The 17,193-nt window shown below is 39.8% G+C and overlaps 3 protein-coding genes across 3 annotated transcripts in view; 2 read left to right on the top strand and 1 right to left on the bottom strand.

Annotated features, from left to right (window-relative positions):
- The first annotated feature begins 330 nt into the window (after positions 1-330).
- Positions 331-12,744, top strand: agpat5 (1-acylglycerol-3-phosphate O-acyltransferase 5 (lysophosphatidic acid acyltransferase, epsilon)). Its single transcript, XM_071912985.2, has 8 exons — positions 331-1,171; positions 2,065-2,134; positions 2,234-2,349; positions 2,453-2,542; positions 3,128-3,218; positions 4,297-4,458; positions 9,564-9,687; positions 10,413-12,744. Exons 1-8 carry the CDS (start codon positions 953-955, stop codon positions 10,636-10,638), a joined length of 1,098 nt encoding a protein of 365 aa, XP_071769086.1. The 5' UTR covers positions 331-952; the 3' UTR covers positions 10,639-12,744.
- Positions 12,745-13,847: 1,103 nt separating this feature from the next.
- On the top strand, positions 13,848-16,260 carry tmem14a (transmembrane protein 14A). Its single transcript, XM_071913006.2, has 5 exons — positions 13,848-13,926; positions 14,922-15,004; positions 15,179-15,280; positions 15,385-15,472; positions 15,599-16,260. The coding sequence occupies exons 2-5, from the start codon at positions 14,929-14,931 to the stop codon at positions 15,639-15,641; spliced, it is 309 nt and encodes a 102-aa protein (XP_071769107.1). The 5' UTR covers positions 13,848-13,926; positions 14,922-14,928; the 3' UTR covers positions 15,642-16,260.
- Position 16,261: 1 nt separating this feature from the next.
- Positions 16,262-17,193, bottom strand: part of LOC139922465 (glutathione S-transferase 3-like) — a 2,966-nt gene continuing 2,034 nt past the window's right edge. Inside the window, exon 7 of the mRNA XM_071912995.2 lies at positions 16,262-16,750. Coding sequence (XP_071769096.1) covers positions 16,616-16,750 — 135 coding nt within the window. The 3' untranslated portion in view covers positions 16,262-16,615. The remainder of the gene's footprint in view (positions 16,751-17,193) is intronic.

Below are 17,193 nucleotides of genomic sequence, written 5' to 3'. Positions count from 1 at the left end.
GCAAATTGCAAAAAGTAAAGTGGGTGAATACTTTTATCATAATGGATGGTTACATCAAATGTGGATTGGTGAATGCAGTAAATAGTTCAATATCCAGCCTATTCTCCCCATATGTGAGAAATCTGCCTGTCCTGCATCAGGGAACCTCTGGTCGAACCCGACCTCACCGAACTCACGCTGCGTCCTTTGCCTTTAGCAACCGCCACTTCGCTGGACCAATCAGCTTCGACGATGTTGCCAAGTGTCATAACTTACGTAGGGAGGCGTGTATGTGTGTGTGACATTTGCAGCATGAAGCTAGTTTATGAAGAGCTAGCTACATTCACAAGAACTGGAGAGGGACAGAGAATATATTCAGCTATATAGCTACTTAACAACAGTTAACGTAACGGTTGGTCTTTGCGGTTGTACCTAAATTAGACGAGACAGTTGAGTTCAAATGCAGCGTTAGACCTGCTGTCTAGCAAATAAATACGTTTAATACTTAGCTAACGGTATTTTTCAAGAAGCCTGCTACATAGTAAAAGCACAGAAGCAGTCACAGTCTGGATTGAGGTCGTTTTCTGGTTTACTATACTGAGATGTTTTGAAAGTGGAGCTAAATGTTTCATACTAATCTAACAACGCTAGTTAATTTCTTTTTTGCATTGCACTATGGTTGGACGTTAATGCTTAAGCCGACTTGGCTAACACCGTTGCGCACAAGGTTAACATTAGCTTTAGCCAGCTAGCTCTCCAGTTCCCTTTTGCTCCAGTTTTGCTCTCTCTCTCTCTCTCTCTCACACTTTTTCATGCTGACTTACAGTTTGTCGGGACAGGTGTGCTGCGAGTAGGTCAAGTGTGGTGGGATAGAGTATACTTTCTGTAATCACAGTGATCATAATCTAGTAGTAAGTACGGCACTTCACTACAGGAAATTTGTTTGGTTACTTCAGTTAAGCAAGGAGCAAAAATGCTACTTTCCCTGGTTGTGCACACATACTCATTGCGGTATTGGTTTCCTGCCACGGTAATGCTGGGTACAGCTCCAGCTTACCTGCTATCATGGGGGGTTTGGCGTTTACTTTCAACTGTCTTACCAACAAGAGTGTATCATAAGTTGGACGACCGGCTATACTCCGTCTACCAGAGCATGGTCCTCTTCTTCTTCGAAAACTACACGGGGGTGGAGGTGGGTAATCCTTCACTTACTGTATGTATCGAAATCTAATATGCCAAGAGAGTAATGCATGAGTAATGTATGTGAGTATGCTCGCCATGTGTGGAATGATGTTGATTGGGGATGGGGAATTTCACTCACAAACAACTAGTCTAATAATAGAAATAAGGAAGCAAACATAAGTGACAGCTGTTCATAGGCCATGCATTCTTTAAAATTGCAATTAATAACACACATAAGCCATGCATGTTAGTCCCATTTTGCAGGTTTCCATATTTGTGCAAATCACTCTTACAATGGCAAAATACAAAAGCCAAGGCTGATAAGCAGGAACTTGATTAGCCAGATGCTTGGCAAGAAGGTTGCATTCTTGTGGGCTTTTGTAGTCACACCTAGTACAACAGTGGGTGTTGTGTCATGCATTAGGGTGTGCAGTAATACCGTATGTTTGTTTGTTGCAAGCCTGCATGCAGCCAGAGTTTGATTTACTGATATCTATTTGCACTAAGCAGTAGTTGTAGTGTTGCAGCTGGTAAACCTTAGTGTATGATGGTATGCTTTATGTGGGAAACTGTACCCGCATTTGTCACACCAAGGCTTTGTCAGTATCTTAGAAAGGAGCCTCCTGGGTTTTCTGAAAAGGTGCAGACTTTGCAGGTTTACTGATTGTAAGGATGGGTGAAATCAGTCTGTGCTGCACTGGAGCCAAATCCCTAATGCAATTTAAATATTTAATCAGGAAAAAAAAAACGTGTTTTTACAAGGTTTTCATGTTCCCTCTCCTAGCCTAATATTATAGAGCTCATAGTTTTGCAGTCAGATTACAATCCAAGATGTCGACCAGCTGGCTGAGGTCTGTAAGATTTGGGCCTATTTTTAACCTGCTTTTGTTCCTCTCTCCGCAGATTGTTATATATGGCGATATACCAAAGAACAAAGAGAACGTGGTCTACCTGTCTAATCATCAATGTACAGGTGATACATTTGAATGTGCTGCCTTTTTAAGAAAATCAGATTGATTGTGGGTACAGTTAATAAAAAAATCTAATCTCAACCAATGGCCTTCCCTTTTAGCGGACTGGATAATTGCTGACATGCTGGCCATCAGGCAGGATGCCCTTGGTCATGTGAGATATGTCCTTAAAGATGGGCTCAAATGGCTCCCGCTGTATGGATGGTATTTCTCTCAGGTAATGCAATTAAATATTTAAATGTAATTTAATTTAACTCGAATCCTGTTCACTTATGAGTTGAAACACTGCTGTTCTTATCACATTATCTGTTTCTGTCTAGCATGGAGGTGTCTACGTAAAACGAAGTGCAAAGTTCAATGAAAAGGCGATGAAAAAGAAGCTTCTCACTCAAACTGAATCAGGAACACCAGTAAGTGGGCTTTTTAAATTAGCCTGTTGGCTTCATGAATATTCTGATCTATGAGGCAGGACATATTTTGTCATGTCTTTTCCCCAGAATTTTAAAATAATTGGGGGAAAGAGGACAGAACACAGTTTTAAGACTGCAAGCAGGTGATCAGGTGTTCAGTCTGCATTCCAAAAAAGACAATTTAATTATATTAATGCTGTTGTAAAAAGCAAGCCTAACAGAATTGAAAGAATGGAGGAACGAAAATCGAGTTTCACGTGTTGTTTCACAAGTTCAGCTTAGGGTTTGATTTCCATGTAGGTTTAATTTATTTTTTGACAAAAAACATGACGATACTCACATCCCATGACCTTTTTAGCAGGTGCTGGAGTGTAGTTCTTAAGTGTTAACGAAAGAGAACGCCACACTGCTGCCAATGCAACCACATATTTATCATAACACGTTTTGAATCTAGATGTTCATCAGGTTTCCATTAATTACATTTTTGCTCATTAAATGCTATAAGTTTCAGCAATTTCATTGCAGTCAGTGCTATAATATAATAACTAACTAGCCTTCCTTTCACTTCTTGTTTTTCTCCCACAGATGTACCTTGTCATCTTCCCAGAAGGAACCCGGTATAACCCAGAGCTAAAGAAAGTTATCAGCGACAGTCAGGCCTTTGCCACTAAAGAAGGTACTGGCATTACAGCGGTAGAGTTTTTTTGCTGTACTTTTTCCTCTATTGCTGTATAGTAATGCGGCGCAACCCATCTGGTCTACAAGACAGTTTGCTAAATGTTGTTGTTTGACCTGTGGGCTCTCTGGCTGAAAACTACTGCTTGACTCCTGGGCCTTGGCTATGTCATTAGAATTCATAAAATCCTTGTTTCCTCAGTCAAAAGTCTTCAGTTTAAATAGTGCATAATTCGAATCTTTGTTTATACCTCACAGCTGAATTGAACTGAATTATTAGTAGAGCTTTAACAACATCAAAGCATATATATTTTTACCATCAGCGGATTACTGGTATAGTGCCAAGAACTGGGCAGCTTGTACCCAAACTGCTTAAATTAAAAATTCCAGCTGGTGTAGCTCAAAATTTGGGCAAAAGATTAACTTACTGTTGGCTGATAAGTGATGGTTGCAGTCCTTGTTCACAATTGGTAATCAAAGACTGGAATTGGTTGGAAGCTTGCTTTTATGGTTATGTAAAAAAAAAAAATTAAAAATAAAGAAAAAGTGTCATAATGAAGTGACAAGCAGATTTGCATGGTGCTTGTAGTTAATGCACTTTTCCGTATGACCTTAAGATATTGCAGCTATCTACAGTTGTTGTACCAGCTACATTATTATCATGATGCCATGATGTTGTTTAGTGCAGTGTTTAGGGTTAGGTTTAGGTTGACACACAAACTGCATTCATTCTGCAGAGATTAAGCGTATCTCTGAATCTCAGCCATGAATATCACCTTTCGCCATTAATCCAAATAAACCGCTCTGGAGATTGGACATGTGCACATGACATTATCTGCTATTAGTGAGGTTAGAGGCATTAGTGGGGAGAGAATGGTGCCACAGCAACTCAGTAACAGAACAGAAAAACAACAGTTTCGCTGTGCAGTAACTGACCCAAACCCAAGCACTGGATAGAGCACCTGTATTTGTAATCACATATTTTTTTGGTTAGACCAGTTATCTATTTATCTAGGCTAATATGCCATGCTTTACAGTCACACTGTTATAAATTCTCGCATTGTGTGTCCTTCCCATAGGACTGGCTATTCTGAAGCACACCCTAACACCCAGAATGAAAGCCTGTCACATAGCCATAGACACGATGAAGGACCACCTGGATGCTGTGTACGACGTTACAGTTGCCTACGAAGGAACGTTGGATGCCACTGGTCGAAGAAAACCTGCTCCATCAATGCCAGGTAAGCAAGTGTCTGATATATATCTGAGGGCGACTTGAGCATTTTCTTAGAGAAGAATACTGAGAGAAACAGAATCCTGGGGTACGCTAGGTCAGGGTTTCCCAGATGTTTTCAGTTCAAGGCCCCCCAGAAAGATGCACGTTATACCACGGACACCCATTTGATAAGAGTTTGTCATAAGGAACCCCATCTGAGAAGATTTGTTTTGTTGGATATGATTTGGTACAAAACTGGACAAATGTTTATACTGCAGGTGGGGAGAGTGAAACCAATTATCAGAGTAGACATCTTTATTGTCTTCTATCATTCTCTCATTGTCAGAAGTAAAAATGAATGAAATCGATAATAGTGAAATTGAAATATTCCTTACTTTTCTGGGGAGCTGCCGGAACTTACTCAATCACCCTGGATCCCAGTTTGGGAACCACATTTACTTGTGGTATTAAAATGCTATCTGTCTCTGGATATCTTATATCGATAAGGAAAAACGCATGTTAATGCAGGGTGTAAACGCACACAATCTGATTGGATATCAGCCAGTCAGCCCAGTGTAAATACATTTGAGAAAACTTAACGCCCATGGGGTAGAAACGTCATGAGTCAATCTGAAGTTTGCCTTCGCTCAACTTCACCGAAGGACTCCAGCACGGTCCGTTCCCACCGGTTATCGCTTCTTTCCCTCATCCACAGTGAAGGAGTCACTGCAGCAGCGTTCACAGCAGCTGCAAACACTGTTGTGGGAAAAGAGTTGTAAAAGACGAACCTTTCCACCTCAAATGAAAGTGAATACAGAGTGTACAGTATCACATCTAATCACCCTGCACCTGCTGTGTTTGTTTTAGTTGACAATGCTCCTCCACACCTACTCACCTGCTTTGCATAGTACATGCGAAAAATGAGATCCGATCACAATGTGGACAGAACCGCAGGCAGGCATGCAAATACCAGGTGTAAATGCAAAGGACGTAATGGGATTGTTCATTATCTGGATACAGATAGCATTTTAACACCAGGTATAAATGGGGCCACTGTTTTAGACCAGGAGAATGTCAGTGTTGTCTGTCAGCTCATAGCGACTGCAGTTTGTTGCCTCTAATTTCAAACTAACTGTATTGGAAACTCTCACAGTATAAAGTTCATCCTTGAAGCCAAAGAGTCACACTGGCATTGTATCATCAGTTCTGCAACACTGTGTACACTCCCTGAGTAATTAATTACATAGCAAACATTACCTTTTAACAACTGTGCCTTCCTGTAAACATTATGCTCTATGTTTTGGAGTTTTTGATTATTCTGTGTTCCCAATCCCAGTTTGACAAGCGCTGTTTGAATGTAAAAAAACATCCTGTTTTTCTCAGGAATAAACATAGATGTGTCTCTAGTAAACAGAACAGGGAGAATAGAAAAGCATTCACATCACGCACTTCCTGGTCTCATGGTGACTAGTAATTTCACAAGGTGGAAATGACTTGAGGCTACGTTCACACAAGTTTCCCAATTGTGACAACAAGAAGCTGCATGGAGTCGCATTTTTTCAATTCCGATCTGGATTATGTGCGCTACGTTTAGATAGCAGGGAAATATGATTTATTTTTCAAATCAGATCTTTAAGGCTCACTGTACACATTGTAATTTAAATGTGACCAGATCAGGTTTGTGTGTTGACAGTATAATCATGTGCTGTTTGCATTTCAAACCACTTTAATGTGATTTAAATCTGATCGGAAAAGATCAGAATGTGTTTTTTTTGCTGTTCAGACTTTTGGAAAATTATCAGAATCTTATGGGATGTGTGGAAAAAGAAATCATATTTCAGCTGCCTGGGTGAACATAGTGATAGATATGTGGTACAAAATTGGATCCCGAAGCATGGGACCTACATTCGATTTGTATTTGAACACTAAAATTGAAAGATTTACCAGTAGTGATGCGACAGTAAGTAAATCTTGCATCATTCATCTGAGACAGTTGACATAATTCTGTTGCCCATGGCAGCTTGGCTGAGCCAGTGTTGTTATGGAGGACATCAGTTCATTCAAAACCTGAAGGCACATTCCCTAACCAAAATGCATTTGAAACAAAATCAGATGTGACATTAGTTGTTACTGTTACTCTGTACACATGTCTTTTTGACATCGCTCCCAGTTCATATTGGTATCAACTTCATCATCATCTTAGAACTGACGTACTTTCAACTAGGGATGCACCGATGCCACTTTTTCAATGCCGCTACCGATTACGAGTATGAAAGTTTAAGTATCGGCCGATACTGAGTACCGATCCGATCCATTACTTTTACTGAACAGTGCAGGCTTACTTCCTTAGTTTGGGGTCAATGGACAAAAATACCAGTATCGGTATCGGTGCATCCCTACTTTCAACATTCAAGGTGGCCTTAAGATTTGAAATTCATTAAGTTATGTTTTCCAAACGTAGGGTTCTACCCTTAATTTTGAAGACATAAATGGGGCTACCGCTTCATTTAAACATTTAAATGTTATTCCTGTGACCAAGGTCAGCAAAGAGCTCTTTCTAAATGTGAACTTTCCTTCAGAGACCAGTAAACCAAGACTGTAATATGTGATGTCATGTAGATGTGCAACCTACAGCTGATCCTTATGATTGAGACTTGCAGAGTAGCTTTGTTGACTCTTTGAATAGTTTGAATTTTTACATCCCAATGCACTGATTCTATAGTAATGCTAATAAACTCACTTGACTTGAAACTGCAAACAGAACGGATATTTGAAAAATCTTTCACACAGCCTCAAGCCACTTGGGTAATCAGATTCCCTGGTTTGATTGTGAGATGTGAGATGTTTGAAGACAAGATAATTTATTTATTTTTTAACAATGAATCTGATCGGTGGCCATGCAAGTTATATTTTGACAGGCTGTGCACTCTGAAACATTCAGATCAGAGATTGCATTGCCTGAGCATATTACATTGGGGAAACGCTTGCTTATTTTGGCTATAAAATTTTGATTCAAATCAGAATGAAGAATTAATTTGTTCACTGCTCTTCTTTTCGCTGCTCTTCCTACAGCCTCCCTTGTTTCTGGCTAATAAAAACTAAACGTCTTAGGACACAGTCAAAACATGGTGCACTGACATTCAGTATTTGTATTAATGTTTAAATGGATATTTTGTTTTGTAATCTGGCGTGCGAATCTTTGGTATAAACTTCACACTACTTGTACAGATGTGGATGAGTATATTGGCACCCTTCTCATTTTTCTCTAAACGAGTTCAAACTGATAAAACTATTTGGTCTCCACAATTCTGTATTTCAGTGCCAATATTGGAAGCCTAAAGTTAATATTTGGTAGCACAGTCTTTGGACAAAATAACTGCCATCAAGTATTTCCTATATCCATGAATGAGCTTCCTGTACCTCTCTAATGGCAGTGTGGCCCACTCTATGTGTGCAAACTGCTCCAGTTCTCTCAGATCTGAATTCCCTCTCCCAGCTGCTTTCAGATCTGGACTTGGATGCAATGCGTCCAGATCCAAGTCCCGTGCAGTGTTTTTCCTTCAACCAGTCCTGGGTGCTTTTTGAAGTGTGCCTGATGAAGACCTTGTGAAATGTATTAGCTCTAAGTCATAACAATAAAGGATTTTTAAAAATTTCAAGCTTTTAGTCTCTTCCCCTCCTAACTGGATTTAGAGTGCTGTGGACTTTGTGTATACAGCTCAAGAGTTTACTTTCTTTCTCACTGGAGGCTTTCAATCTTAGAGCTAGTATCTCTGTTTTTTTGTATAATGCTTTTTGAAGTGTGTTTGGGGTCCTGCTCAAAAACCCATGACCTGCAACGGAGATCCAGGTTTTTTACACTGGGTTCAACAATGCGCTCTAAATTGCGTTGATAAACTTCTGATTTCACGATGCGAGCACACTTTCAAGGTGCTCGGTGCCAGAGGCAGCACAGCAACCCCAAAACAGAACTGAACCTCTATGTTTCACTGTAGGGAAGGCATTATTTTCTTTGAAGGCTTTTCTGTCAACATAGACATGATGTGCTTTACCAGAAAGCTCTAATTTGGTCTAGAACTTTGGTTCTCCAGAAAGATTTTGGCTTGCCCAGGTGTGTTCTGGCAAACTTCAGTCTTGCTTTTGTATGTCTCTTTCAGCAGTGGGCTCCTCCTGGGTCTCCTACCATATAACCCTCTTTCACTGATTTGGCAATAGATGGTGCGGGTTGAAAGTGACGTATCTTGCGTCTGAAGGCCAGTTTGAATCTGCTTGGCAGTTGACCGTGGTACTTTGTCCACCATCGAAGCAATCCCTCGGTGCCAACTTCGATCTTGGATCATGTTTCCTGTTTCGGCCACATCCTGGGAGGTTGGCTGCAGTGCCATGGGCCTTAGACTTCCTGATAACGTTGCCTATTGTGGAAACAGGAACTCAAAGGACTCTGGGGATGCACTTGAGCCATGAGATTGCCCAAACTTGGTTACTGACCTCCTCAGACACTTTTTAGGTTTTCTTTTCTCCATGCTCATGGTGGCACAGTGACATAAAACAGCAGAATGAGCACTTTTCTGTATTCAAACTGGCCGAATGAGTGTTTTTATATTGGAGGCATATGTAACTCGCCACAGGTCCGCAGACAATGAGAACTGCCAACTTGAAATCAAATTATTTCTAACAACTTCTAAAAGGTGCCAATACTTGTCCAGGTGATTTTAGGCATTATATGTGGAACAAAGAAAGACATTGAAAAACATATTTGCATGGACGCTTTGTGAACTCCACTCACCCAACTGACAAGCTTTGACCCATATGTGATATTGCAAGAACGTAATAATTGACAACCACATTGCTTTTATACATACACCGATTATATACAGATTATACACTTTAGTTGTCCTAGTTTCAAGGTCCTGTGTGTGACTGGGTTGCACCGATGTGACCAACAGGCTGCTTCCCTTCTGGGTCTTTGGTTTCTTGTGAGTCATGACTCAGAGGGCCTTGGCGTCACGTCGCGGCGGCCCGACTCTATAGATGTTACCTTGTGTTGATTTCAAATGCCTACTCTACGTGCCGTTTTGCTGAAAGGCTTTTCCTGTTTTTGTTTAGTCTCTTATTTTTTCTGTTTGACAGAATTCCTGTGCAAAGAATGTCCCAAAATCCACATACACTTTGAACGTGTGGACATGAAGGAAATTCCTCCAGAGCCAGTGTTTTTCCGCAGGTGGCTGCACGAGCGGTTTGAAATTAAGGACCGGTAAGTATGTGGGCGGCATGATTAATCACATTGAAATTGCAATTTCACCATGCAATATGTAAATCGCAGAATGTGTTTTATTTATTTATTTATTTATTTATGTTTTGCTTAAGCATAGATGTGGATTTGTTTGAGAGTTGCACTCTGTAGTTCCTTCTCTGTACCCCCTATGTCATTTTCCTCATTACTCTTCTGCTAAATTGCATTAGATTTGAGCTACAAGACTGAAAATGAGACAATCCTCTATCTCGCTTTGCAAATCTGATCATTTTTAGGCTCGCCTTGTTTAATGTTATAGACTGTGAATTAGAGAAGTATGTTCAAAGCTTTTTTGGGATCTAAAACACAGAAATTTGCATTCTGTTATATGATCCAACCATAGACAAGGCCAGTGCAGCCACAAAAAGACCCAGGCATGTGTGCTGGGCTCAGTTATTGTGCTGAAAATCTTCTTTATTTTTAGAAGTCGATGTTGGCTGGTATGGATCTATTATAGTTGATCACTGAATGCATATTTCTGGCATTGTCACAAAACAATGAGTGAAAATGTTACAGGCTGCAATTTTCCCAAATTATGGCAATTGCACCACAAGAAACGGCCTGATGTGAACACTTGTCAAATAGCAGATTCTTGCAACTTTTAAATTGACTTTTCAGTTTGTTCCAATCCTTGCGCCTTTCCTTGAAAGGTTCAATTCCTAAGAGACTTATCTGTCTTTCCAAAGGCTGCTGACCAGTTTCTACGAGTCGGGGGATGCAGACAAAAAAAGCAGGTTCCCTGGGGAAAGCCAAAGTTCTCCACTAAGCATCTCAAAAACCCTCCCATCAATGATGATCATGGGGGGATTGACACTGCCAATGCTGTTGACTGAGTCAGGCAGGAAACTGTATATCAGAACATGGGTGTACGGGACACTTCTGGGATGGCTGTGGGTGAACGCCAGTCCTTAACGAACGGGATCGAGGCTGCCATCGTGTGATGCACCGCGGATACGGAGAGATCTTGCCATTTTCCTGTCACAACACCAGGAGTGTTACAGATGCAAAGCAGTGTTCGTTAAGATTTGGAGGCTCAGAGATTTATCCCGTATGTCTGGCTCACTATCTACCTTCAACTGAAAGCTGGATGGAGAGAAAGAGAAATGTTTAGCTTTTTGTGCTACTTGTTCTCTTGCGTTATCTGGATTTGCAGCCTGATACGATGAGAAAACGGCAATGGATTTGTTGAAATGTATTAGATTTCTTGAATATCCCCCTTGACCTCAACCATAAATTAAAAATAGTTAAAAACCTTTCTTCAAATAATATCCCCCTCATAAGATTTAGCCAAATCTGTATTCTTGCATGCTCACTCTTCCAACCTCATCAAGCATTGGCCAGTTTTAAGGGTCTATATGACATTTGTCTTTGAGCACAAAGAGCGCTCAATACTCTCAACAAAACAAGTTTAGTGATCATGGTCATCCATGTAACCGACATACACTGGCCTATTTCTGGTTGGTTAATGAAGCATTATCTATATCTTCCCATTGATATTGGTTGCAAAGTTCTCTTCTATTAATGCCAAGTCCGATGTCAGGAGGATTATGCACTTTGCTCATTTAAAGTGATGTTTTACATCAGTAGAACATAATCAGTTTTTAGCATGCAATCACCTTTAGGGCTTCACGCACATTACACCACCTGTGTTGGCTGCTATAGGTATCCATACTGATGTCACTTTATTTCTCTTTGAAAGTGTACGGTAGCTCTAAAACGCATACTTCTAATATGCATATATGACATATAAAGAGTTAATTTTATTCTATTTTTTAATTACTTGACATTTGTAGTTCAGTGTCTCTAAAATATAAGGGATATAGTCAACCAAGGACTTGCATTGACTACTCTCCTTCAAAAAAAATACCATCAATGTTTTGAATTTTGTTCTGACTAGGAGTCTTTTTCAATGGCTCCACATTCCTGGGTCAGTTAACGATGACTGTTAATCAGCTCATATTGAGGAATGCATGTTAAAAATGAAAATGTTCTACCAAAGTAAAATATTTCTTTAAGCTTAAAATGTTAATCTGTTGCCAAAACCTGGTGTAATTGCCAGGATATTCCTCAGTGTTTTAAGTTGAGCAATACATTGTGTTTTTTTGTAAAATGCCTCACCGCTGTCCTGATGAAGGCAAAAGAAACTTCATGTCTTTTGATTTTGGTCTCCAAATGCTGTATGATTTGATTTTCTGTAACGGTTTCTGTGTCCGCAGAGCTTTTCATTCAAATTTTTGTATGCCTATGTTACTTTTAATGCCATGTTACAGATCACACAAAAAGTATCTACCTTGCAAAACGCTGACAAAGCCATCTTGAGAGTATGTCACACAGGTTCCTTTGCACACAACGCCATCTGTATTATATCCATCACTGTATTGTGAAATGCACTGTATGTCCATTATTGTTGTTTACTCTAATGAAACCATTACTTTTTCCACTAGTCACTTTACATACTCGCTCTTGTCCTGTGGAATTAGTTTAAGACATCTAATGGGTTTTGCCCATGCGGATGTTGAATCTCATGGTTTTTACATGTCACTCCAATACCTCACTTGAATAATCCTTCCTTGTTCTTAAATGACCCTTGTCAGCCATTTTATAGCCATTTTTATCCTGTCAAGATCAGATTGTAATTCATCAGGAAGTTCTACGTAGACAGTATTTAAATGCCAATTGTTCCTAGAAATGTGTGCCTTCTATTTGGAGGAGTCGGTCCTCAGCCTCACCCAGAGGACCCAGTGTCTCCCGCCACCAGATGACTGCATGGGGGCGCTCTCTGCTGGATAGCACTGGAACTGCTGTTCGATGCAGCTTATTGGTCAAATTGTCTACAGTTCATAGTGGCTTATTTTGTTCTAAAAAAAAAAAAAATGCGTTGATTTACACTTTTTGAAGCCTATTATTGAATGATGAATCCTTTAAAGTAATGTATGTAAGTTTTGGAGGAGGGGGTCAGACTGAAATAAATGGTTTTGTTTGGGGAGTGGCAGTTTGTTTTACTGTCCAGTAGCTATTTCTACCTCGGGATGAGAATAATGTCTTTTATGTTTTGCAAAGTTTTATTCAAATTGGTTTTTGAAATACTCTGTACATTACGTTCTCATGCAGAGCAGCTACAATGCTGGGTCAGTAATAGCAGACAGTTCTGTAGCAGTTTCTCCTGATTCAGTCGATACAAACCTGCTGAATGGAGGCATCCCAGATGGTGTGTCAGTTACAATGCTGCAAACCTCCCTGACTGGAAGGACTTAAGCTGCTGTTTAGGGTGCGGTGCCAAAGAAGACCAAGTCCAATAGTGATGCTGAACTGGAGATAATCTGGAAGTTTTCAAAATGCAATGACTTAAAATGTAATTGCTGAAAACTAATTCTAACTTTGGCAGTGTCTTAATTAAACATCCATGATCACATAACTATATAGGCTACATGTTTGAATTCATATAAGAGGTATGCTCATTAAAAACGTATTGTCTCACAATAAAGTCTCTTGGCCAGCAGTGACTGAATCAAACGTGTTTGTGCATGTATCAGTGCCTTGGCCCACAGTTTCATTTGTACAGGACTACGCCCATACAGGACTACGTTTTGCACATTTTTAAAGTGGGATCAGACCATTAACTGTTATGCCTGACCTCTCTTAAAATCTTTTCTGAAACAAAATGATTTTGACCTAAGAGGTTACTACTCTGTCATTAAAGACCCCACTAATAAATAACTTGGCTTTCTTTCGTCTTTGCATAGTCGTATATTAGAATTATCAAACGTAGGCCCTGCCCTCTGTTCTGATTGGCTAAGTTACGTACAAAGCCGTTGTGATATCACGACCAACTTATTTGTCTCTTAGCAACTACTTTGTTTAGCTACTGTTCAAGACGTGATGCACGGCAGAATAATAACATTTTAATATTATTTTTAGTGATTGTCGCAAAAAATAAAGATATATTGCACATTTGCATTCTTTCTTTTTAATACGTGTTATAACAGATTTATAAAAGCAAAAAGCTGCTCGACGCCGTACTGCCCTTTGCGTGGTGCCAAGAAATGCAGATTTTTGAGCACAGTGAACACACCACGGACCAATTAGCGCATGCGCATGACAACAAGGAAGTGCAGTCACATATTAGACTTTGATAACACCATCTCTGGAAGTAAGTGCTGTTCTTCAGTCGTTTGGGCGTATAACACTATTCCACTAAAGGTATGTCATGGGCCAGGACGAGTCAAAGTCTAATTTATTCGATGCTACACATGCAGTAAATCCTTATATATAGGATATGGATAGGGTACTTGTCATATATTAGCCCACCCCCTTCTCTGTGTACCTATATAGTACTTACATGCTGTATACTCCTCTGTTGTTGTTCGTATTTTAAATGCTAGTGACTAACAGCGACATCTTGAGGCCTTTAGGCCTTCTTTCTTGCTTGTCAACCCTACTGCCTTCAATACTGTTAGCAAATACAGTACACAGCCTACTGCATACTAGAATGGAGAGAGTACTAAATACACTACTGAACTATAAGTGTTGTTGCTGAAACGTCACTTAGGTAGAGGTAAAGCTAAAGTAAAATCTACTTGAGTCAAAATAAACGGTAGCTCATAATAAAACTTACTGAGTTGCTTAAAAACAGTTACATAATGTTTTTTCTCATGGTGCTTTACATTTCTCTTCTTTTCTCTGCCGGCTGATCACAACTGGCTAGATTAAGATTGTCAGGTTTGTGGTGCAATGCCTATGGAGAGCCTTCAAAATTGTACTATTTCTGACTTCAAAAAGTACTCAATAAATGGAAGTACACAAAAACAAGTAACAAGCGTAATTGTAATTTATTACTTCAACCCTTAATTACGTATTATGTACAAATAGCCTAGATATTGCATATTATTCATAGGCTACATTACTTCACAGTTCTTTCAAATGTACTTGTGGCTTGTATCTGAGGAGATCAGCAAAGGTCTTGAGACAGAAAGCCTAATCCAGGCTGCATGTCTCTTCCAAAGGACCCATGCATGTCAAAAACAATATGATACTTAGGCATTGGAAGAACCTCTTTAGAACTGAATTAAGCCATAGGCACTAACTTGAATTTGTTGTGAATTTTGCTATCTGAACTATTAGTTCAGTAATCCAATAAACAACGAATGACATTGACAAACATGCCTAACATGCCTGTCTGTGCTCCTGTTCTGCAGCTCTGTGATGGCGATCGATTGGCTTGGATTTGGCTATGCTGCGGCCATCGCCCTCGGAGGATTTATGGGATACAAGAGAAAAGGTTGAAAGTTCACTCTTGATAATCTTAAGTACCCATCAGTATTTGGACAGTAAGCTCAACTATGGGGAATCCATAACTTATAGACCAAGGTAGCACTCTTAGTCACATGATGAATTTGTCAGCAAATCTTTAATCTTGATCATCATCGTGCCTCTTGTGCCGTTTCATCTTTAGGCAGTGTGATGTCCTTGATAGCTGGCTTAGTTTTCGGTGGAATGTCTGCTTATGGCGCCTTCAACGTCTCAAGAGACCCAACTGACATCAAGGTCTCTTTCTGTGAGTATGGCTGACCTGCTGTAATGTCCTGAGTCTCATGAACGCCCTTCGATAAACGGGTTAAAACCTCCAGACAGCACCTTGAGACGTTTCCCTTCTTTCAGTCGCCTCGGGAATCCTGGCAGTCGTGATGGGAATGAGATTCAAGAAATCTGGGAAATTAATGCCTGCTGGCATTATGGCAGGACTGAGGTCAGAGTCAAACTCAGACATTTGATAAACATGCAGAAAAAAAACACGCAAAGTGTTAGACAATAACAGTGATTGTGAAATGGCATAACATAGTTTAATATTTAACATTTTACTGTCTCCTTACAGTTTGCTGATGACTTTACGGCTGCTCCTCATGATCATGATGTGATTGGAGAAACACCCCGCCCCCCCCCCCCCCCCCCACCCCTGCACACTGTTTGTGTCCGCCTCTCGAGGATCAAGCCTTAAAAGGAAACATCATTCCCAGCGAGCATATTAAAGCAGATCTGCTGTTTTGCATAACTTAACCTTTCATGTGACCATACTAAATGTTTTACAGAGTTAGCTGCTGAACGTCTTGCAGTAAATCTCCTTTGATCTGCTCTAGTTAATCACACTAAATGTTTACTTTGTATGTACAGAAATGACCTGAGCATATATGTTGATGTTTTTTTTATATTGTGCTACTACAGAGTCATACACTGTACTAGCAACACAGCATGAGTAACTGTGGTGGCTGTCTGTCTTGACCATGCGTTTACTACAGTATACAGCAGAACATCATTTTTGTGAGCCGCTTAGGAACGGAGGTTATTAGACTGAAATGTTCAGTTAACTGAAAAAAAAAAAAAAAAAAAAAAAGTTTATTCAGAATATGAAATGTGCATCCTGAGTGCGTTCACATAAAGATGTCCTTGGAAAAAAAAAAGAAAAATTCATCTTTATATGCTTCAAAATTTGTGATTTATTTTTAAGTCTAGTAAAAGTGAATAAATTGATTCTCAATACACTGTTTGTTTTTGTGGTTTATTTTGGGTACCAGTTCTGGTGATATTCAAATCCCAGTAAAATAGACAGTCAGACAAATCTTCAATTTAAACACCAACCACTCATATGATGTAATGATTATTACACAGGTTTATTTCTGATTATTTACAAGCATCCTTCAGTACTGCTAAGTTGATTTTTCCTTATATGATAGTGCAGTGTACATATTTCCATAAAACATCAGGAAATGCATAAAAGGTCATATAATTGGTCCATATGTCATACACATGTATGCTTGCATAATGAATTAGTCACACTGTTGGCCTATGTGAGGAATGAATGCAATGTTCTACAGCCGCTCTGTGAGTGATTGAATTAAAGTGGTAATTTAATGTTGAACACCTCCAAAACAGTTTTGACATAGACTTCGTCTGGCTGAGGCTTCCGCTTGCTGCCTGGCTGCAGGAATCTGCTGATGGCAGGAAGACGGGTCATCCTGCCCTGGAAAGACTGGAGGGAGAGCAGTCTGATGTCAGTGAAGGAACAACATGGACACTGGCAGCAGTCTCTAAACGGGACATCTGACACTTTGTCAGCATCTCACAATCATGTATTATGTGAGCGGGGAGCGCCTAATGTCCACATTCAGTATTGGCTTGGTATTTTGTATTCATGCACATTGATTTGATTGTTAACTTTGTTCAGCAGGATTCAGGCCATTCATGAAGTGAATTGAGAATGCATGGTAAATTCAAATTCAGAATTCTGAGAATGTAGTCAGAATTCTGAGTTTAAAGTCAGAATTCTGAGAATAAAGTCAGAATTCTGAGATTCTGAGAATAAACTCAGAATTCTGACTTTAATCTCAGAATTCTGACTTTAAACTCAGAACTCAAATACATTTTCCACGTGGCCCTAATCCTCTTCCGTACATTCCAATTCTGTTTCCTGTA

The sequence above is a fragment of the Centroberyx gerrardi genome, chromosome 15 (genome assembly GCF_048128805.1).
Source record: "Centroberyx gerrardi isolate f3 chromosome 15, fCenGer3.hap1.cur.20231027, whole genome shotgun sequence".
In the NCBI taxonomy this organism is placed as follows: Eukaryota; Metazoa; Chordata; class Actinopteri; order Beryciformes; family Berycidae; genus Centroberyx; species Centroberyx gerrardi.
This window is presented reverse-complemented; position numbering and strand designations above follow the sequence as displayed.